Source organism: Nomascus leucogenys, chromosome 18 (assembly GCF_006542625.1).
Source record: "Nomascus leucogenys isolate Asia chromosome 18, Asia_NLE_v1, whole genome shotgun sequence".
In the NCBI taxonomy this organism is placed as follows: domain Eukaryota; kingdom Metazoa; phylum Chordata; class Mammalia; order Primates; family Hylobatidae; genus Nomascus; species Nomascus leucogenys.
This window is the reverse complement of record NC_044398.1, coordinates 55,204,062-55,227,989: the sequence shown is the minus strand read 5'-3', so window position 1 is coordinate 55,227,989 and position 23,928 is coordinate 55,204,062. Positions and strand designations below refer to the sequence as shown.

Here is a 23,928-nt window from a genome sequence, read left to right as displayed (position 1 = left end):
TGTAATCCCAGCACTTTGGGAGCCTGAGACGGGCAGATCACGAGGTCAGGAGATCGAGACCATCCTGGCTAACACGGTGAAACCCCGTCTCTACTAAAAATACAAAAAAAAAAAAAAAAATTAGCCAGGTGTAGTGGCGGGCGCCTCTAGACCCAGCTACTCAGGAGGCTGAGGCAGGAGAATGGCGTGAACCCGGGAGGCGGAGCTTGCAGTGAGCCAAGATTGCACCACTGCACTCTAGCCTGGGCCACAGAGCTAGACTCCTTCTCAAAAAAAAAAAAAAAAAAAAAAGAGTAACATTTATTGGTCAGGCACAGTGGCTCACGCCTGTAATCCCAGCACTTTGGGAGGCCAAGGCAGGTGTATAACAAAGTCAGGAGTTTGAGACCAGCCTGGCCAAAATGGTGAAATCCCGTCTCCACCAAAAATACAAAAAAAAAAAAATTAGCTGGGTGTGGTGGCGAGCGCCTGTAATCCCAGCTACTCAGGAGGCTGTGGCAGGAGAATCACTTGAACTCAGGAAGGCTGAGTTTGCAGTGAGCCAAGATCACACCACTGCACTGCAACTTCTGCAACAAGAGTGAGACTCCATCTCAGAAAAAAAAAAGAAACATTTATTTTAGCATAAAACTCTTCTAGGCTATAGGAATATGGCAAAATATCTTTCCTTAAAAATCATTTTAATAAAAAATAATATATTCCCTGAATTTATCAGAAAAATAACTAATTTCATCCATAAAGGATCGAGAGTATTTCTTTATTCCTTAAAGAATGAATCAGAATGTCCAGAATTACACTTTTACAGCCAGCAAGCCTCTAATCTAGCTAAAGGCTGAGAGAGAGCTGTGGGGCTCCAAACTCTTGATTCCCCACTTGTCTCATCAATAATGACTTTTTCCCTGTACTTAATCCTGAATAAGGGAATGAATTATTTATTTTGCATAGGTCCTTAACATAAATACAATCAATAAATAGAATTCACGTTTCTTTCTCATAAGGAATGCTGTACTTAACAGTTGTTTAGATGTCAAGATGAATTCCACACGAGGGTGATGAGAGCCCCTGCCCTGTGGCTGCTGTCCTTCAATAGACTCCCACACTCACTCCCTCTGGGCCTTTGTTGATGCTATTCTCCCCTCTGCCACACAACCCACTCCCTGTCCTCCCCCTACTGAAATCTTACCTAACCTTCTACTCAAGATCGATTTCCTCTTCCTCCATAAAGCTAACCTGATCCATCTCTCTTTAACTGACCTCTGATTTTGTATAGTTCATTTGTTCCATGTGTTTAAGTATTTTTTCTTCAAAGACTGATTTTCTTAGGACCAGGAACTATGACATATTTATTACTCCCAGGCTGGGCATGGTGGTTCATACCTGTAATCCCAGCACTGTGGGAGACCGAGGCAGGAAGACTGCTTGAGCCCGAAGTTCAAGACCAGCCTGGGCAATATAGCAAGGTCTCATCTCTATATTAATTAATTAATTACTTAAAGAAATACTTTTTTACTCCTGGACCCCTTAAAGTGTAGTCCAATGGTAGGCACAGAAAAGGGCCAATAAGTAGTTTTGGGGTTGACTGGATTATTCATATAGTCAGGACTCATTCACAATACTAATCTGGATATTTATTTTCATGAGTCTTTTTTTGAGCAATAAAGTGTAGTCACTTTGAAAAAACATATGAGCTTAATCTATTATTCTAAATGTTTACTTCATGAACAGCCACTGAATCACATTCCTCAATATTAACACTGAAAGACACAGGGGGTTCTAGTCTAACCTCATTTTATTTTATATTATTTTATTTTATTTTATTTTGAGACAGAATCTTACTCTCCTGACCAGGTTGGAGGGCAGTGGCATGATCATACCTCACTGCAGCCTTGATCTCTGGGCTCAAGCGATCCTCCCACCTTAGCCTCCCGAGTAGCTGGGACTACAGGTGTGCACCACCACGTCTAGCTAATTATTTTTCGAATGTTTTTGTTTTGTTTTGTTTTGTTTTTATAGAGACAGGGTCTCCCTATGTTGCCTAGCCTGGTCTCAAACTCCTGGACTCAAGTAATCCTCCCAAAGTGCCAGGATTACAGGCATGAGCCACCACGCCCAGCCTAACCTCATTTTAGATGGTGAAAATGAGGGGCAGATTGTTTAAGTGACTTGCCCAAGTCACAAAGTGAGTTCCTGCAGGGCCAGCTCTAGGTTTCACATATTCTTTTATCCTATCTAGTACTGTTCTCACTGTACCACAGTGGCTCCTGGGCAAATCTTAGGATAAAAGCACAATGGAAATATCTCTGCATATGTGAAGATCTAGAGATGAAAATTCTACCAATGTCCTAATAGAAGTAATACTTGAGGCAATTTAAACCATTAAGATTGTGGCTTGGAATTCAGATAAACTGAACATACATGTCACAGTCACAAAAGTTAGTAGTGTTATACCAGTGATACCAATAGTCTGTGACTGGAATGTCATATCCAATCACCAAAAGCAAAAAGACTTACACAGTTATTATAGGCCTACATGTAATAGTATCATTTCATCCAGATGAAATTAGAGAGAGAGAAAGAGATGCTGTAAAAATAAATAACTCATAATTCCTTTAAGCATGAATATTTTGGGAGAATTTTTTAAATGGAAATCTTATAAAAACACATTGCTATGGTCTGACAGTTTTCATCCCCCCAAAATTCCTATGTTGAAACCCAGTCACCGAAGTGATGGTATTAGACAAGAGGGTCTTTAGGAGGTGATTAGGTCATGAAGCCTCCATCCTCATGAATGGGGTTCGTGTCCTTATAAAAGAGGCCCCAGAGAGCTGCCTTCCCCTTCCGCCATGTGAGGACGAAGTGAGAAGGCACCATCTGTGAAGCAGAGAACCCTCAAAAGATACCACATCTGTGGGTGCTTTGATCTTGGACTTCCTGAACTCCAGAACGGGAGCAATAAACTTCTGTTGTTTATAAATTACCTAGTCCAAGGCATTTTGTTATAGCAGCCCAAACGGAGTAAGATACATATTATGCATAAAGTATAATACACATGAAATGTGCACTTGGTAAATCACTGAACATCGGCAAGGGTCTGACCCATGACAGCCATAAAAAGGAATGGCAGCCACAAAAAGGAATAAGATCATGTCCTTTGCAGGCACATGGATGGAGTTGGAAGCCATTACCTTCAGCAAACTAACACAGGAACAGAAAACCAAACACTGCATCTTTTCAGTTATAAGTTGCAACTGACTGAGAACACATGGATACGCCAGGGGGAACAACACACACTGGGCACCTGTAGCGGGGTTTTGGGGAAGGAGAGCATCAGCAAGAACAGCTAATGGATGCTGAGCTCAATAACTGGGTGATGGGGGCTGGGCTCAGTGGCTCATGCCCATTATCCTAGCACTTTGGGAGGCCAAGGCAGGCAGATCACTTGAGGTCAGGAGTTCAAAACCAGCCTGCCCAACATGGTGAAACCCCATCTCTACTGAAAATACAAAAAAAAAAAAAATTAGCCTGGCGTCGTGGCGTGCGCCTGTAATCCCAGCTACCTGAGAGTTCGAGATAAGCCTGGGCAACATGGCAAAACCCTGCCTCTACAAAAATTAGCCAGGCATGGTGACACGTGCCTGTGGTCCCAGCCAATTGGGTGGCTAAGGCAGGAGGATCGCTTGAACCCAGGAGGCGGAGGTCGCAGTGAGCTGAGATTGTGTCACTGCACTCCAGCATGGGTGACAGAGCAAAGCTCCATCTCAAAATAAATACATTAAATAAATAAATAAATAAATAAATAGGTGATGGGATGATCTGTGCAGTAAACCACCATGGCACACGTTTACCTATGTAACAAACCTACATGTCCTGCACATGTACCCTTGAGCTTAAAAGATAAAAAGAAAAAGAAATTGAGGTTCAAGTTTGTCACAGGTGACCCTTAAAGTCCTCTTAATGGCTTGATTACTTTGTCTTTTAGTCTACAGGACTTTGAAGAAGAAAGGATATAACTAACCCAGCAAACCAGAACCTGATGCCATAATAATTGTTAACATGTTAAGCACTTTACATATATTTCCTAATTTAATACTACACCAACCCTACGATACTTTACTATTTGTCTTAAAAATTGTTCCTGAGCAACAGCGTTACCAAAAAGCCCCCAAACCACCAGAGAGTGTTAATCTTACCTAGCTTACAGAAAAGTCACAGTCACAACAATTGGTCCTATGTTCCCGTTTCTGTTTTTAATTAGTCAGATACCATACTCTGAATTTGTTGCTTAATTTCTTGCTTAACATCTTGCTTAATTTCCAGAATGTTCCTTAATTCCTTCCTGATTTCTGCACCACAAGTAACACCCCTAAGGAATCTTGATTTACTCCCATTTTAGTAGTTGTACATTGTTCTATGGCTATCTTGATATAATTATAATCTATTTGTCCTTCTTTTTATCTGTTTTATATTAATTTATTTTTTGAGACAGGGTCTCAGTCTGTCACCCTGGCTGCAGTGTGGTGGCACAACTTCGGCTCACTGCAACCTCTGCCTCTCAGTCTCAAGCGATCCTCCCGCTTTAGCCACCCAATTGGCTGGGACCACAGGCACGTGTCACCATGCCTGGCTAATTTTTGTAGAGACAGGGTTTCACCATGTTGCCCAGGCTGATCTTCAACTCCTAGGCTCAAGCGATCTGTCTGCCTCAGCCTCCCAAAGTGCTGGGATTATAGGTGTGAGCTACTGCACCCGGCTTGTCCTTTTATATTGACACATTGTGCTACTTCATTTTGCCAAAAACGCCAAAAGTGCACTGAATGAGTTCTCTAGCAATAATCCACAGAAATTTTATATTTATGCTGCCCCAGTATTCTCAATTCCATTCAAAGAATTAGGCTTTAGCTTTAGCACAGCAAGAAATCACATCAGCTAATCTATAAACATCTTCTGATGGCATATTCCTTTAGACACATCTTGTTGAACTCCCAATGCACTAATTTAAAACTTAATGCAAAATAATTTCTTTAGTAGGACAGCATTTCCATCAAGTAATTCTATTTGCATAAGGGAAGTTATGATGTTGCTACTCTTACCTGGTTGCCCCCATATCAGTGAGCCAGTGGAATGGATCCAAACACTGTCTTTTCGCCACTTACGAGGTGGATAAAATCGTCTGTTTCTGAAACAGATAAATCAAGGTCCAAAATATTATCTAGAACTTCCTGAGGCAGGAAAAAGAAATTTACAAACCGATGTCATCTTTCAGTATTTTTTTTTTTTTTTTTGAGACACAGGCTCACTCAGTTACCCAGGCTGGAGTGCAGAGGCACAATCATGGCTCACTGCAGCCTTAACCTCCTGGGCTCAAGTGATCCTCCAGCTTTGGCCTCCTAAAGTGCTACGATTACAGGATGGCGCTACTGCACCCAGCCTAATAATTTTTAAGAATAGAGACTTAATGGAAGAAAATTCAAAGAATAAACCTCTTCTGAAAACATATTATTATTTTTTTTCATAAGAGATGTACCATACTGTCTATGTTTATGCCATTTGGGAAAAATTAGTTCTACTAGATGGTTCTAAAATTTTTATGGCTTTCTTATGATGCATGGTAAAACAATATTTTTCCTAGGACAAATTCATTTAAGAAACTAAAAAAAAAGTCCTATTTTTAGCCCAAATTCATTTATGTCATGAGAGAAAAATTTAGAATTTATTAGAGACCATTAGATAAAGGATATGTAAGATAACAATTTAACTCATTTTCCTCTTTTTTACAAAAGCATATTTTTCTTGTAAGACAACTTTAAGTTGAAACTGAGTAAGTATCAGTGTAATTTCTAAGAATGACATCTCCAAGTATTTGAATTTTAAACAGATAGTCATTTATAATTAGACTAATAATATTAACTCTAAAAATTATTTTAAACAAATATTTTAGTGAGTTAAGTATTTGTATTGTGAAAAACTAATGTCTAACCCTTGAAACTGCTACAAGACATACTCTTGATTTGAAAGGAGTTCAGAAAAAGATAGACAAAATACAGTTTTCCACTTTATGAACATAATTTTCTTTAACAGGATCCACAGGTAACATAGCTGATAAAACAAAACATCCTTCTTAATGTTCTCATTTGTTGCATATACAGCACTAATATCCCTTAGAAAGTCTATGGTTCTTCAAGAAACTCAAGTCACTATTTTCTTCATGCTTTGTTATTTAAAGGCTACTTTGTAATTTCAACACAATCTAGCCAACATTCATTTAGGACAGTACATCATGGAAATGTTCAAGAGCCTAGGAAATGGAAAACGTTTAAAACAGGGAGACACATACCCTGTCTTCAAAGATCTTCACTCATGGAAGGCAAATCAGATTTCAACATATATATATATATATATATATGTATATATATATATATATATATTCTTTTTGAGATGGAGTTTCTCTCTTGTTGCTCACGCTGGAGTGCAATGGTGTGATCACGGCTCATTGCAACCTCTGCCTCCCAGTTTCAAGCAATTCTCCTGCCTCAGCCTCCCACGTAGCTGGGATTACAGGCATGTGCCACCACGCCCAGCTAATTTTGCATTTTTAGTAAGGATGGGGTTTCATCATGTTGGTCAGGCTGGTCTCAAACTCCTGACCTCAAGTGATCCTCCCACCTCGGCCTCCCAAAGTGCTGGGATTACAGGCATGAGCCACCGCGCCCAGCCAACAAATATATATTTTTAAATGGAGGTGAGCTGCATTATAGAATTACAAGTATAATACTAGTTAATTCAATGGAACCAAAATCCATTAGGCACATAATCACATGCACTCTGCCCTTTGGAAACACAATTAGCTAAAGGAAACAGATATACAAGAGACATAAATAACTTTAAGACCAGGCAATACATGGCTTACTAGATGCACAAAACTGCTATAGATCCCACATTTGATAGACGCCCAACCACAAAGCTAAAAGTTCAGAAATTGCCTCTGCAGAGACAAACCATGTCTCATAAAGTCCATACACTGAAACACATGCACCATATTTTATTTTATTTTATTTTTTATTTTTTTTTTCTACAGAATGTTTATTGGTTTGTGCAGGCATTTTTCTTTTCTTTTCTTTTTTCTTTTTTTTTATGTTTTTATTTTTTTATTATACTTTAGGGTTTTAGGGTACATGTGCACAATGTGCAGGTTTGTTACATATGTATCCATGTGCCATGTTGATTTCCTGCACCCATTAACTCGTCATTTAGCATTAGGTGTATCTCCTAATGCTGTCCCTCCCCCCTCCCCCCACCCCACAACAGTCCCCGGAGTGTGATGTTCCCCTTCCTGTGTCCATGAGTTCTCATTGTTCAATTCCCACCTATGAGTGAGAACATGCGGTGTTTGGTTTTTTGTCTTTGCGATAGTTTACTGAGAATGATGTTTTCCAGTTTCATCCCACATGCACCATATTTTAAAAGCTGTAGAGGAAAAGAAAGCTTTGAACACACTTTAGATTCTCAGAACATATTTACTCTTATTTTATAAACAACACCTAAACTCGTCATCTGTTTTTCCAATCCAAAGCAATTAAAACAAAAAAAAAAAAGTAGAAGAGAGTAGGTGTATTAATAAAACCATAAGACTAAGGGACAAAAAAACCTGTTTCTGGATACAGATTTGTTGTCAAAATGTGTCACCAAATTATTTAATAAACATAATAGGAATCCAATTAATAGCCTAGCAGGATTTTTTTGAAGAAATAGACAATCTTAGTGTGCAAATCTGGAAAAATAAACAGATAAATTTTTTAAGAGAAACAAGTTTGCTTATATTAAAAATTAAAAGAGGCCAGGCGCAGTGGCTCAAGCCTGTAATCCCAGCACTTTGGGAGGCCAAGGCGGGCAGACCACAAGGTCAGGAGATCAAGACCGTCCTGGCTAACACGGTGAAACCCCGTCTCTACTAAAAATACAAAAAATTAGCCGGGCATGGTGGCGGGTGCCTGTAGTCCCAGCTGCTCGGGAGGCTGAGGCAGGAGAATGGTATGAACCTGGGAGGTGGAGCTTGCAGTGAGCCGAGATCATGCCACTGCACTCTAGCCTGGGCAACAGAGCAAGACTCCGTCTCAAAAAAAAAAAAAAAAAAAATTAAAAGAATACAATAACAAAAAACATTGCTATTCTAAAAATAGATGCAAAGATCAATGGAACTCAAAAAAAAGTGCGGAAACAACCAAAAGCTATAAAAGAATTTCCTATATAGTGAAAATAACATTTCAAATCACTGGAGAGAGGTAGCATTAGAATAATTTGCTCCACTGTCTGGAGTAACGCCAATTTATTCCATCCAGGCTTAAGTGAACTAAATATCAGTTACAACAGCAATTTTCTATCTTATTAAAACGAGTAATAAAAACAGGCTAATATGGGCCATATGGGCCACATTTAGCCCTTCATATGTTCCCTTAAGTCCATGATATATTATAAGGTAGCATCTGGGGGAATAAATATGTAGTCAATCAAAAAGTGGCAGATTTTAGCATTCACACCAGAAAACTGGACAATATAAGTGGAAGAACCAACAGTATATTTTCTGCTTTTGTGGGAGAGCCTCTATGTGGAATGAACTAGAACATATAATTAACGCAATCTCCTTTATGATGCTCTAACATTGGTAAGGCAAGGGCAGCATATCACGTTCCATTAGTAGTTATAATTTTGTACCGCTTGATGCACGTCCCGGCAAGATAGCTGCTGGTCAATACATGTGATCACCAGCCATGGAACAAAAAAGGCTATTTCAGGCATATTCAATCCTCACTCATGTGATGCTTTAACAAGCTAATAAGTCATAGACTAAAAACCCCAGAGAAAATTCCAAAAGCATACTAACCCCTTATCTTAAGATCTCAGGAAAATCAGTACTGGCAAAATTAAATTCTTTAGAATTCAGTTTTGCATAAGACTATGAAATCCACAAAAACTAACAACAACAAAAAAAAGGTTAGTGAAACTAACCTTTCACTGCAAATGTTTGAACCTTTTCTCTCAGTAAATGTGCTTACCAGAGTAAGATAATTTGGATAATTCATTGATCATTTATTTAGTAATATCAGGATGAGATGTTTTACAGAATACTGTAAATCAAGACACAGTAATACATAGGATTATTTATTTATTTATTTATTTATTTGGAGATAGTGTCCCACTCTTTCATCTACACTGGAGTGCAGTGGCACGATCACAACTCACTGCAGCCTCGAACTCTCGAAGTTCTGGGCTCAAGCAAATTTCCCCACCTCAGACTCCTGAGTAGCTAGGGCTACAGGCACACACCACTACGCCTGGCTAGTTTTATTTTTTGTACAGACAGGGTCTTGCTTATGTCGCCTAGGCTGTTCTTGACATCCCGACCTCAAGCAATCCTGCCACCTCAGCCTCCCAAAGTGCTGTGATAACAGGCATGACCCACTGTGTCTGGCCTGGTACTATATTTACAATCTCTTTGGCTATAAAACCTGGTCCTATTGTAGATATCATGTTTTAAACAGTATCATCAATATGGCAAGAAAATGTCTTCAAGGGTACCTAACACTGACATCAATACGACAGCCTTGGTCACTTTCAGTTACACATAGGCCATTTTGATCCATCTGTACTGGCTCTTTTCATTCGTCTAAGGGCAGTAAAATAGACTAAAGTTGTTTTCAGACTGCACAAGAGAAGTCTGTTCTTTAGCAGTTACCTGCACAACTCACATAATGTTTTTAACTTCCTCAACTCATGCTTGGCCTAGTTGAGTCAAAAGAACTACTTGTGAATTCCGCATCTCCAATTGGTAGGTTACTGTTTCTTCTCAAGAGTTTAGCTATACAGTAATGTTGGAAGTCTTGAGGAACTTCATCTGCTGTCCCTACTTAGCCTTGCAATACTACAGCATCTTTTTTTCTTTTTTTTTTTTAAAGACAGAGTCTCACTTTGTCACCTAGGCCGAAGTGCAGTGGCACAATCTCGGCTCACTGCAACCTCTGCCTCCCAAGTTCAAGTGATTCTCCTGCCTCAGCCTCCCAAGTAGCTGAGATTACCGAACATGCACCACCATGCCCAACCCATTTTTGTATTTTTAGTAGAGACAGGTTTCACCATGTTGGCCAGGCTGGTCTCAAACTCCTGACCTCAAGTGATCCACCTGCCTCGGCCTCCCACTGTGCTAGGCCACTGTGCCCGACCTACAGCATCTTTTTAAGAGCAATGTTTTCTGTTTTAATGTGGCCAAGCAATCTCTAAATGAACATGGTCTGACAAAATTGTGTAGTGACACATACTTGACAACTGGGTGAGCTTGAGTGTGATACTTATTTGACCATACGGTATTTCCTCTATATGTTTCCTTATCTTTATATACAAAAAAGGGCAAATGATAATGTTTTAGTCATAGGATCAAGTACAACCCAAGTGCTTACTGTTACACTCTACTTGGCAAATTCTACCTGTTGAATGTTTCTTAATATACCAACCTAATCTAAACCAAGATAAACTACAGGTGCATATTAACAGTCTTTACTCGTAAAGCATTTTGCATATTTTTACATACTTTTCTTCAAGATGCAAAAAACACCATCAAACTGGCTTATTTTCACAGATGTCTTTATATAGTCTATGAGGTCTTCATTCCATAAAAAACCCACACGATTAAATATAAAATTAATGTACCCAGCTATGAGGCTACCGCATTCTCTAACGCAAGAACAAGAAAATACATGAATCAGAGAACTGCAATTACCTACTTGCTGGTCTATTTCCTCATTAGAGTGAATTGTTTGAGGACTAAATTGGATTTCTGTATCACTAATGCTTACCCTCTATCTCACTGGCTCTGTGTGTTTGAGTGCATGAGCTGAATGTTTATATCACTTAATTTCTGTTCGGAACACGCTGTCTCTTAGCAGCAGGAGATCTGGCCTTAGAGCTAAGGAAAGAAGGCCTTTCTAACCCATAAGGGGTACTAATCCTGTACAGACTCCAATATCTCCCGGGCTGCGTACACGCAGGTTCACACCCAGGTGTGAGCAAGATTGCCAAACTATACCTATAAGGCGTTCGGAGGAGAGAGTCCGAAAGTCATGAGACCTGGCTAATTTAGCTCCTATTTCACAACAACCCTGATCGTGGTCGGACTTGTTTCTAGGAAGATGCGACGGGCTGGAATTTCCTTCAAGAACAGATTGCAAAAGGCAGCCGACCAGGGCGTGGCAGGTCACTGCCAAGGGAAGCAGCAGCAGAAACCGTCGCCTCCGGCTTAGGCTACGGAGCGGGAACCCGATTCTCTATGTTTCTGCCTAAACACGCAGAACAAAAGAGTTAGTGGCTGCAAGGGTGGCGCGCGGTACTATTTCTTGCTAATAAAAGGTCCCCACAGGGACATTTTTGCTATGACTGCAGGCGTGGCCAGTCCTCCTGCACAGCTTCCGGGAAGGGGTGGGGATAGGAGGCTCGCCCCGGGGAAGGTCACGCTCGGGGTCCCAGACCAGGTCTCCGCAAGCCCCTGCCCAGTCGCCTCCCGGGAGCGGCCGCCGTCCCCGTTGGCTGCAGACGAGAAGGCACCCGAAGTCTCCGCGCCGACAGCCGGACCGCACGCGGAGAAAAGCGAACCGCGCGCCCGGGCGTGGCCGAAGCGCTTCCTGTGCCAGGTTTCCGGCTCCGGGTCTTGGGAGGAGGATCGCGGGCCAGAGGCGGAGCCGCCGCCCTGCCGCGACTTTCAGACTCCGACCATGGCCTCGCGCTGGTGGCGGTGGCGGCGCGGCTGCTCCTGGAGGCCGGCGGCGCGGAGCCCCGGGCCCGGCTCCCTCGGCCTTGCGGGACCGCCGGGACCGCGCGCCGCTGCCGACGCCCGCGCGCAGGTGAGGTTGGGAGGCTCGCGCCCGGCGGGGCTCAGAGGTCACGGCTCCAATGACAGCAGTGGGCGGAATGAATGGGAGCGGGGAGCACGTGCGTCGCGACGCGGGGGCGCACGGGGTAGCTCCGCGGTGGGGCTCCGGAGCGGAGGAGTGCCCGCAGTGGGATGGAGCCGCGCGTTGCACTGAAGTAGGGGCGCCCTACACGGGGTTGCAGAAAGCGGTGTCCTGGGGACCGCGGGAGCGTTTGGGGGGTGGAGAAAGCGGTGGGAGCCGGGTCCTGGGGGAAGCGCAGGAGCGATCAGATTGACCGCTGCTATGTGGACAAGGTTAAGCCTGGAGAGCGACTGCAGCTATTTACTTTGGAGTTAGAGGAAGACAGATCTTGCCTGAAATTTTAGAGCCAAAGGTGCTCAGATCTCTCTCCGTGAAACGGAGGATCGAATCGGCCTCGGAATAGTCCGAAAAGGTCTTGTGGAGAATGCAGGGCTGGTGCTAGGGTGGACCGGACATTAGTTGTCCAGCAGTGGCTTCGGGAGGAGAGCACACCTGGATGGGGCTGGAATGACACTGGAGGGAGAAAGGCCCGAGGCCGTCAGGAGGAGAGAAACCCTGGAGTCATCTGAAGTCAGAATCTCAGCGATAGCCCATTCTTTCAGGGTCTCCTCTGCTGCCTTTGGGTTCCAATCTCCTTTTTCTCCCTTTCTGGTCAGTTTAGTCCCTGTAAATGGACACTGTGAGCCCTTCTGCACTTTGTAATGATTCTCAGTGTGCCAAAGGGTAGGCCCATGCTATTAGCATAACCGTGCAAAATCTATGGACTCACTGTTATTTAAGTTTATTTGAATTTAGTACTCTTTTAATTCAGATTTGGCATACTTTATGTGTCCGTGTTCTCATCAAACATCATTTCCCAGTATGAAATATATAACACTTATAAATATCTACTTTGTACCAAGGTGGATGCATATCACAAATTATCCAAAACAAGGCTTGGGCCAGGTGCAGTGGCTCACACCTGTAATCCCAGCACTTTGGGAGGCTGAGGTGGGAGAATCGGTTGAGGCCAGGAGTTTGGGACCAGCCTAGGCAACATAGCAAGACTCTGTCTCTACAGAAAAAATAGAAAAAATTCACCAGGTGGGGTGGTGCATACTTGTAGTTCTAGCTACTCAGGAGCCTGAGGGAGGAGGATCGTTCGATCCCAGGAGTTCAGGATTACAGTGAGCTGTTTATTATGATAGTGCCAATGCACTCCAGCCTAGGCAACAGTGTGAGACCCTGTCTCTAAAAAATCTAAAGCAGAAAAGACATTTGGAGACCAAATGGCAGCTGGGCAACTAGACAACGCTAGACAGTAAAGAGAACAGAATATGGGGGGTGAGGGGCACGTGGAAAAAGAGGCTTAGAGGAGGAAGGTAGGCTTTGCTGTGATCCATTTCAGGACTGTTTTCTCCAGACTTCAGATATTTCTAGTTCCACAGATGAAGCCAGTGTTTGAAGAGATAGATGGGTGCATCCACACTCTTAGGCCACTACATGCTGCTGCTGCTTCTTTTTTTTTTTTTTTTTGACGCAGAGTCTCGCTCTGTCACCCAGGCTGGAGTGCAGTGGCGGAATCTCGGCTCACTGCAACCTCCACCTCCCAAGTTCAAGCGATTCTCCTGCTGCAGACTCCCAAGTAGCTGGGATTACAGGCCCAGCTAATTTTTGTATTTTTAGTAGAGACGGCATTTCACCATGTTGCCCAGGCTGGTCTGGAACTCCTGACCTCAAGTGATCCGCCCCCTCCTCAGCCTCCCAAAGTGCTGGGATTACAGGCGTGAGCCACCACGCCTGGCCTGACACTTCTTTTTAAAAAAGTTTCTTGCCCACCAAGCAACCTTAGCCAGGGAAAGTGTGCTTTTCTGGAGAGAATATGCTTTATGGCCTCCCTGTCTGCCCAAATGACGACAAGGAGGGATTGTGTGGACTCATGATGCCAAGACCATGTATTTCTGATGTGTGTGTCAGTGATGCTTTTCACTATACGTTAATATGTTAGCATTCTGGTGTCTGCCTCAAGCATGTGGGTTTTGGTTACTTCTAGTCTCTTAGGGCCTGATAGTCCTTGGGGACACAGAACTACAATAACTAAGCCACAGGGACAAAGAGCAGCAATAATTAAGCCACGTCTTGCTCTCCACCAGAGCTCCACTACCTCCTAATGATTGTACATTCTTCTGACTTCACTAGTAGTGTGAACAAATATTGTAATAGGATAAAAACCAGTGTGCATGTGATCGTGTCAAATCACTTCTCAGTATATCTTTGATTTTTTTTTTTAATTTATTTTTTTAGAGATGGGGATTTTCTGTGCTGGCCAGGTTGGTCTTGAACTCTTGGACTCAAGCAATCCCCCCTACCCCACTCCACTTGAGGATTGGCACATGGCCATGTATTTGATTCTTACCCAGCACTTTCTCTTTGGCTGAGCGTGGTGGCTCACGCCTGTAATCTCAACACTTTGGGAGGCCGAGGCAGGAAAATCACTTTAGCTCAGGAGTTCGAGACCAGCCTGGGCAACTTAGTGAGACCTCCTAATATGGTTTGGCTCTGTGTGCCCACCCACATCTATCTCAAATTGTAATCCCCAATTACATTTGGGGACCAGGGAGGGTCAAGGGAGGGACCAGGTGGAGGTAATTGGATCATGGGGGTGGATTCCCCCATGCTGTTCTCATGATAGGGAGTTCTCACAAGATCTGATGGTTTTATAAGTGTTTGGTAGTTCCTCCTGTGTTCATTCTCTCTCCTGCCGCCTTGTGAAGAAGGTGCTTGTTTCTCCTTCTCCTTCTTCCACCATGATTGTAAGTTTCTGAGGCCTCCCCAGCCATTCAGAACTGTGAGTCAATTAAACCTCTTTCCTGTAATTATAAATTGCCCAGTCATGGGTAATTTCTTTATAGCAGTGTGAGAACGGACCAATACAGATAATTAGTACCAAAGTAGTTGGCATTGATATAAGATACCTGAGAATGTGGAAATTACTTTGGAACTGGGTAACAAGCAGAAGTTGGAATAGTTTGGAGGGCTCAGAAGAAGAAAGGAAGATATAGGAAAGTTTGGAAATTCCTAGAGTCTTGTTGAATGGCTTTGACCAAAATGCTGAAAGTGATATGGACAATGAAGTCCAGGCTGAGGTGGTCTCAGATGGAGATGAGGAGCTTCCTGGGAACTGGGCAAAGGTCACTCTTGCTATGCTTTAGCAAAGAGACTGGCGGCATTTTGCCCCACCCTAGAGATCTGTGGAACTTTGAGCCTGAGAGAGATTATCTGAAATTGGAACTTAAATTTAAAGGGGAAGCAGAGCATAAACGTTTGGAAAATGTGTAGCCTGAAGATGTGCTGGAAAAGAATTTTCTGGGGAAGAATTCAAACTGGCTGCGGGCATTTGCATAAGTAACAAGGAGCCGAATGTTAATAGCCAAGAGAATGGGGAAAATGTCTCCAGAGCATGTCAGAGACCTTCTCTGCAGCCCCTCCCATCACAGGCCAGGAGGCCTAGGAGGGAAAAATGGATTCATGGGCTGGGCCCAGGGCCCTGCTGCTCTGTGCAACAGCACCCTTGGGACTTGGTGCCCTGCTTCCCAGCAGTAGCTAAAAGGGGCCAAGGTACAGCTTGGGCCATTGCTTCAGAGGGTATAAGCCCCAAGCCTTGGTGGCTTCCATGTGCTGTTGAGCCTGCAAGGTGCACAGAAGACAACAATTTGGGAACCTCTGCCTAGATTTCAGAGGGTGTATGGAAACGCCTCAATGCCCAGGCAGAAGTCTGCTGAAGGGGGGAGAACCCTCATGGAGAACCACAGTGCAGAAAGGAAATGTGGGGTTGCAGCCCCCACAAAGAGTCCCTGCTGGGGCACTGCCTAATGGAGCTGTGAAAAGAGGGCCACCATCCTCTAGACCCCAGAATGGTAGATCCACCAACAGCTTCCACCGTGCATCTGGAAAAGCTGCAGGCACTCAATGCCAGCCCATGAGAGTAGCAGTGGGGGTTGAACCCTGCAAAGCCACAGAGGCAGAGCCACCCAAGTTCTTGGGAGCCCACCCTTTGCATTGGTGTGACCTAGATGTGAGACATGGAGTCAAAGATCATTTTGGAGATTTAAGTAATCTTAAATCTGCTGGATTTGGACTTGCATGAGGCCTGTAAGCCCCTTCGTTTTGGCCAGTTTCTACCATTTGGAATGGGAACATTTAACCAATGCCTGTACCGCCATTGTATCTTGGATGTAACTAACTTGTTTTTGATTTTACAGGTTCATAGGTGGAAGGGACTTGACTTGTCTCAGGTAAGACTTTGGACTTGGACTTTTGAGTTAATGCTAGAATGAGTTAAGACTTTTGGGGACTGTTGGGAAGGAATGATTGGTTTTGAAAAATAAGGATATGAGATTTGGGAGGAGCAAGGGGCAGAATGATATGGTTGGTTCTGTGTCTCTACCCAAATCTCATCTCGAATTTTAATCCCCATGTGTCAAAGGAGGGCCTATGTGCAGGTAATTGGATCCTGGGGGCGGATTCCCCCATGCTGTTCTTGTTATAGTGAATTATTATGAGATCTGATGGTTTTACAAGTGATTGGTAGTTCTTTCTGTGTTCATTCTCCTTCCTGCTGCCTAGTGAAGAAGGTGCCTTGCTTTCCCTTTTCCTTCTGCCATGATTGTAGGTAAGTTTCTTGAGGCCTCCCTAGCCGTTTAGAACTGTGAGTCAATTACACCTCTTTCTTTTATAAATTACCCAGTCTTGGGTATTTCTTTATAGCAATGTGAAAACATACTAATACACCTCGTTTCTAAAAATCAGCTACGTGTTGTGGCATGTTCCTGTAGTCCCAGCTCCTCAGGAGGCTGAGGTGGGAAGGTAGCTGGAGCCCAGGAGATTGAGGCTGCAGTGAGCTATGATTGCACCACTGCACTCCAGCCTAGAAAAATAAAATAAAAGTAAATTCATGAGAGGCAAGGTTGACTTTCAGAGAGTGTATGAAGGAAAGGTAAGGAACAAAATCGGAATTAGAAAATGAATGTTGCCCCTGTCTTTTCATTCTTCACTGCTTTTCCGAGCACCTCTAACCTCCCTTTGGAAAACTGCTCTAAGGTACTTTTAAAGCAGAAAATAGTAGCTTGATTGAATAGATACTGTATTAAATGTATACCGTGTACTAGGCTTTGAGCTAAGAGCTTTACATATGCTCCCTAAATTCCACCTCTCTCCATGAGTAGGTATTATCAGAAAGACATCACAAGGTAACACAAATGTTGAGATTTGAACCGAGATCTGTCTTCCAAAGTCCCTGCTACTAATAATTGTTAGGCCACTTGGTGGTAAAAAGCGTCCGCTGTATTAATTAGCTATGTAATTTTAATCCTTCAACCCAGATTAGAGGTCTCTAACTGAATAACTAAAAAGTTATTCAGTTAGAATAGTTCAGTTAGTTATTATAACTAATCATAGTTATTTGGTCAAGCACAGTGACTCACACCTGTAATTCCAGCACTTGGGGAGGCCATGGCAGGAGGATCACTTTTGCTCAGGATTTCTAATAATAGTAACTATTACTAGAGACCTGATAATAATTATTAAGTCTCTTACTGAAGAAGTTTTACTCTTCCATTAAGATGCCCTTATTTATAAGTATTATAATAAAATACTGAACTCATATGAATTAATTACCCATGTAGACTGAAAGACATAGGTTGTCATATAATGGTTGTCATATAAAGCATGAGGGAGGATTGTCACTTTGTTTTCTTGTTACATTGTAATTGCCTGGGACATCATGAAAGTTCTTACTGGTTTAATGAATACATAATGCTGTGGGGGAAAGAATGAAACTCAGGCCAACTACTTTGACTGGTGTCTGGCAAAGTCAACTTTCACTGTCATTTTAATATGGTGCCAGGCGCAGTGGTTCATGCCTGTAATCCCAGCACCTTGGGAGGCCGAGGCGGGCAGATCATGAGGTCAGGAGATGGAGACCATCCTGGCTAACACGGTGAAACCCCGTCTCTACTAAAAATACAAAAAATTTAGCCGGGCGTGCTGGCGGGCGCCTGTAGTCCCAGCTACTCGGGAGGCTGAGTCAGGACAATGGCGTGAACCCCGGGGGGCGGAGCCTGCAGTGAGCCGAGATAGCGCCACTGCACTCCAGCCTGGGCGACAGAGCGAGACTCCGTCTCAAAAAAATAAAATAAAATATGGCTAGAGTGATACATGTTTATTAAAGAAGAATCAGAAAATATCTACCAAAAGAAGGAATAAAACAAAACACCCCCACAATCCGATTCATTCCAGAATAACTACTTTTAACACCCTGGTTTATGTGCTTTCAAACTCTGTTCTCCCATTTCCAAAGTATGTTGAGGAACAAGAACTTAAAATAGACAGTGTTTGTATAAATATAAATTCCTTCCTTGCTATTGAAATCTTTTTCCTCTGACCAATCTTAGTTAAATGGAAGGAAATTGTTTTAAAACTAATTTTCAGGTCTGGAAAGATAGATATGATTATGGAAATTGGCTTTCTTTGGGGGAGGGGATGGACTGAAGATGGTTTTTATTTTCTCCTTTTTTCTTATTTATGTTTTCTGCAATGGCAAGTATTTTGTAATAACAAAAGGAAACTTTTTAAATTATTCTTCCTCTAAAGTTTGCAATCTACCTATAAATGGGTGATTAGAAGATAAAAGTTATAATTATGGGGGTTTTATCATCCAATGTTACAGTTTTTCAGGAATATTCTTACAAATTTCTTGACATTTTTGTTTTATAGATACCCTATATTAATGTTGTGAAGCATTTAACATCTGCCTGTCCAAATGTATATAGTATATCACGGTAAGTTTACAGTCCATACTGCAGCTACTAAAATTATCCATTTTTAAATTTATTGTTATTTAAAAATGTTTTTTCTAGCGATGGGGAGCTCACTATGTTGCCCAGGCTGGTCTTGAACTGCTGGCCTCAAGCGATCCTCCCACCCTCAGCTTCCCAAAGTGCTGGGATTGCAGACATAAGCACCCGGCCTAAAATTATTAATTATATTGCCTGTAAATTTCTATTCTAAATTATGGATCTCTGCCTATTCAAAAAACAGGAATATAGTAAAGTTTGAGCTCAACCCAGAACACAATGAACATAGTTTAGTCTATCTTTGATTTTGTGGATTCTCAAGGTCCTATTTATAAAAGTGATCTATTGATCTGTCATTTAGCAAGAACAGAATTCTGTATGTTTTTCCAAATTATAATGACCTTTTCAGATTCATGATTAATTTCTAGCAAGTATTTGGGCTGAATTTTCCATATCTGAGTCTACTAAATATATATGTGTATAAAACTTACTTGAAAATGAAGTCATGTGCATTTTTGCATGTCCCAGGTTTCATCACACAACCCCAGACAGTAAAACACACAGTGGTGAAAAATACACCGATCCTTTCAAACTCGGTTGGAGAGACTTGAAAGGTCTGTATGAGGATATTAGAAAGGTGAGTTTTTTATTCTGCTGTGATGTAACGTTTTAGCTTACCAAAACTTACTAAAATTTTATTTTATTTTTTATTCTTATAATTATTAATTTTTTTGAGCTGGAGTCTCACTCTGTCGCCCAGGCTTCAGTGCAGTGGTGCAATCTAAGCTCACTGCAACCCTCGCCTCCCTGGTTCATGCAATTCTCCTGCCTCAGCCTCCTGAGTAGCTGAGATTATAGGCGTGCGCCATCACGCCTGGGTAATTTTTGTATTTTTAGTGGAAACGGGGTTTTGCCATGTTGGCCAGGCTGGTCTTGAACTCGTGACCTCAGGTGACCTACCCGCCTTGGCCTCTCAAATTGCTGGGATTACAAAAAAACAATGCAGGTTTTCAGATCTGTACAATGCAGTTTGTAATCTTGATTCACGTATGGTCAAAGTTTCAAATGTTTCTTGAGCAAGAACACGTGACCCAGTGCCAGGCAATATGAAGAATGCAATATGTATTTATGTCCAGAAAGAGGTTATGGCAGGGTTGGGAACCTGAAGAAAAAAAATGGTCCAGGTAGCTCATGCTTGTCCAATGAGTTATCCCACCTTTCCTCTTAAAACCCACCACCTCCCAGTGACTCCAGCTGTCTCTTCCTTATCTAATTCTGAATGTCATTGCCAGTCTGCCCCAAATATGGCTTTCTTCATTCAACTCTTTTTCCTGAAAACTTTCAGTAGTTCCCAGCCTCACGTGGTGGGGCACCGTGGCTTGTGCCTGTAATCCCACCAATTTAGGAGGCCAAAGCAAGAGGACTGCTTAAGCCCAGGAGTTTGAGGCTGCAGTGAGCCATGATCCTGCCATTGCACTCCAGCCTAAGTGACAGAGCAAGATATTTTTTCTGTCTTTAGAAAAAAATTGGCTGGGCGCGGTGGCTCACACCTATAATCCTAGCACTTTGGGAGGCCAGGATCACTTGAGGTCAGGAGTTCAAGCGCCTGGCCAACATGGTGAAACTCCATCTCTACTAAAAATACAAAAATTAGCTGGGCGTGGTGGCGTGTACCTGTAATCCCAGCTACTTGGGAGGCTGAGGCAGGAGAATTGCTTGAACCCAGGAGGTGGAGGTTGCAGTGAGCTGGGATCCCACCATTGCACTCCAGCCTGGGTGACAGAGCAAGACTCCATCTCAAAAAAAAAAAAAGAAAGAAAATAAAATAAAATGCTGCCCAGAAATGTCCATATGCCCCCATCAGCTTGCTCACCCTTTACAAGTCCTCACTTTCCTCCTTTCCTCCCCAAGTCCCCAGTACACTGACGACTCTCATATTCTGATGGCAACACCACTTCCAGTTTCACAGACAATAGGGGCTGTGGAGGAAGAACTCCTTCAGCTCCTGCTCTGTCGCAATTGGCCAGCTTGCTTGCGCCTTCTCTGGCGATTTCCTGCTCTCCTCCCACCCGTGGAAGTCATGTCCCTTCCCTCTCTAGGGGCAGTCCCTTAGCCACCTCCCCAGTTCCTTAGGAACTCCCCCAGACATGGCCTCTCCCTCTGTCTGCAAACTTTCATTGGCATGGTCTCTTCCATGTCCATTGGGTGTTCAGTTTCTTCACCTGCATTTTTAAAAGGCCCATCCACTGACCCGGTGCTTCACTCCCTCCGTTCCATCACAGTATCCCCTGCCCTCTGCCTTTCTCCAGCGCCTTCATGTTCCCTCCACTATTGCACTGGGGCCCCCTTTCCAGCCTCTCCTCTGAAGCTGGTTTTGCTTGGGTCACTGATAGCTTCCCTGTGCTAAATCCAATGGATGTGTTACCAGCAACAAATCTGTACAGGTCTGCAGCAACCTCAATTCTTGCCTCCTCAGAAGAAAGAATTCTACTGAGGGGCCTACAGCAGAAGGACAGACGGAGGCAAGTTTTAGAGCAGGAGAGGAAGAAAGTTTATTAAAAAGTGTGGAGTAGGAAGGGAAGGAAGTAAAGTACACTTGGAAGAGGGCCAAGCTGGTGACCTGAGAGAAAGTGTGTGGTTTGACCTTGAAATTTGGGTTTTAGATGTTGGCATACCTCCAGGGACTTGCATCCCGTCTCCCCGGATTCTTCCCGTGGGGATGGGCTGCCCGCATGCGCAGTGGCCCGCCAGTGTTGGGCAGGGGAGCATGCTGTGTGTTTACCGGAGTTTTGCGCATGCTCACTTGAGGCATTCTTCCCATACCAGTCCCAGTGTTCCTAGAAGGACATATACCAGTTAAGCTCTGCCATTTTGCCTCTTAGTGTGCATGATTGAGCCGACTCACCCAACTCCTGAGATCTTATTGGGAAGCTGATCACCAGTTTCAGGTTTTTGTATCTATTGAGAGACTGCCTTCCCTTGGCACCAGCTGTGACCAATTAGTATTTTAGCGACACAGTTAACAACTGCCTGGCCATTACCTGATGGTCGCCTTCCTGTTGTGGGTGGGGGAGCCCTCTCCTGCCCTGCTCATGCCTGACTAGCTATCTACTGTAACAGACACTTCCTGGTTTTCTGACCATTGGGCACTATTGACTGTAACGCCTCTTTGAAACATGGTTCCCTTCACTCTGCACTTTCTTCCCCCTCCTTATCCTGAGGCAGTTCTTTGGTTCATCACCTCCAGCTAACTTCCTTTAATTTTGCCATTCCCTGGGGTGCCGTGGGCCCCCTTCTCTCTCTATTCCTTATATACCTGTGTCCATACTTACGTCTCCCAAATAATATCACTACTCCAGGTTGAATCACATCTCCCACACCCAGGTAGCTAACTGCTCACTGGGAACGCCGTGGGGCGGACATGACGGTCTCAGACAACTCAGCTGAGACTCTACTTTTCCCCCACGAGTTGTTTGTTCTGCTGTTTTCCTGTTCTTTGGGGAACCTGGGAAGAACCCAGGACTTGTCCCTCTCCTTCTCCTCCATGTCCTTCTAGTCTGCCTCTTGTCAGTCCCCACTGTCCCAGGCCAGGCAATTCATGCCCCTAGTCCTTTCATTGGTGCCCTTCTCCTCACTGTCTCAGCTTCCAAGGTGATGGCTTACCTGGGTGACAGCAGCACACCCATCACACTGTGTTGTGTCAATGGCAATGATCATTTTACTTCTCCCCATCTAGACCCTGTAGACTCCTTGTAGGCAAGGCTTGTCTTACCTTTGTGACCTCTGTGTCTGATACAGTGCCTGGCACTAAGTCGGTAATTTACTGAATTAACGATGGGCCCACTTTGTTGTGTTCACCTGTGCCGGACTGGGGGTTCATTGGCTCCCACTGCGTCCAGGGGATAAACTCCGACTTAGTCAAGCATGTCCTGGAGTGGCAGATACAAGCGACACACACCCGTCAGCTGGAAGGCTCTCGCCCTCTTTGTGAATCAGAACCCTGTTTAGGCCTCTGATCCCACATCAAAGCCCATCTCCTCCATGAAATACTCGGTTTTTCTAGCCTGCACTGATCTCTTCCTTCCCTGAACTTTCAATATATTTAATGTACAGCATTGTTCACGCTACCACTGTATTCGTCATTGATTGTTTCATATTTGCAAAATGTTACTCTCTCCAGTTCAGTTGTAGGCTCCTTATAATCTGGCAGCCCATGCCTTATATGGGCTCTGTGCGCTTACATGGGCCTCTATGAACCCTCAAAATGTCTTTTGCCAAATAAAGGCCAAGCCAGATGGACTGAGCCCTGCTTCTTCTCCTTGGCTGTGGCCTGTCTTCCTGCCCCGCATAAACAGCTTTGCCCCTAGGAGTTTGAGGCTGCAGTGAGTTATGATCGTGCCACTGCCCTGAGGCCTGGGTGACAGAGCAAGACCTTGTCTCTAAGAAAATTAAAATAAAAAATTTAAAAAAAACAACTTTGCCACCCTACCCAGGACACCCCACCCCGCTGACCTGCTTCACAGGCTCCTGACGGCCACTGGCTTCCCCCTTCCCCATCTTTCTCCTCCCGCCTCCATCTTTCAAGCTGCAAACCAGCCCCTGTTGCTTGCACTGTCCGGCTGTCAATGAGCCCAGGGTCCCTTAGCCACCTAGTGCTTTCTTCCCCTCCTGCTGTCTCTTGGAGTCATCTGGTGTCTGATGCTGTCCGTGGGGGCAGGTGGCAGTACCTGTTCTAGCACTGAGGCCACTTGGGGCTGATCCAGGCATTGTTTATGTTCTAGCCTGCAAGACAGCCAGGTGGATGGCCCTGCAGCCTGGGAGCCTTGCCCATGGAGTGTTGAATTTCTCAATTGAAATGAGTACACTTAAATCAAACCAAAGTTTTGTAGAAGAAATCCTCGCCAGGAGCGGTGGCTCACGCCTGTAATCCCAACATTTGGAGGCCGAGGCGGGTGGATCACCTGATGTCAGGAGTTTGAGACCAGCCTGGCCAACATGGCGAAACCCCATCTCTACTAAAAATACAAAAAATTAGCCAGGCGTTGTGGCGGGTGCTTGTAATCCCAGCTACTTGGGAGGGTGAGGCAGGAGAATCGCCTGAACCCGGGAGGCAGAGGTTGCAGTGAGCTGAGATCACGCCATTGCACTCCAGTCTGGGC

The 23,928-nt window shown here is 43.8% G+C and overlaps 1 protein-coding gene across 4 annotated transcripts in view; it reads left to right on the top strand.

Annotated features, from left to right (window-relative positions):
- Nucleotides 1-11,469: 11,469 nt before the first annotated feature.
- Nucleotides 11,470-23,928, top strand: part of PDSS1 (decaprenyl diphosphate synthase subunit 1) — a 52,263-nt gene continuing 39,804 nt past the window's right edge. The window contains exons 1-4 of one of the 4 annotated variants that reach the window (XM_030799011.1): nt 11,470-11,885; nt 16,178-16,210; nt 18,690-18,754; nt 19,298-19,406. Coding sequence is in view for 1 of the 4 variants with exons in the window: in XM_030799009.1 (XP_030654869.1) it covers nt 11,757-11,885; nt 16,178-16,210; nt 18,690-18,754; nt 19,298-19,406 (336 nt within the window). In the remaining 3 variants the exon portion in view is untranslated. Of the gene's footprint in view, nt 11,886-16,177; nt 16,211-18,689; nt 18,755-19,297; nt 19,407-23,928 lie in introns of those variants that run through there. The other 3 variants (XM_030799009.1, XR_004026807.1, XM_030799010.1) reach the window with 3 other exon arrangements.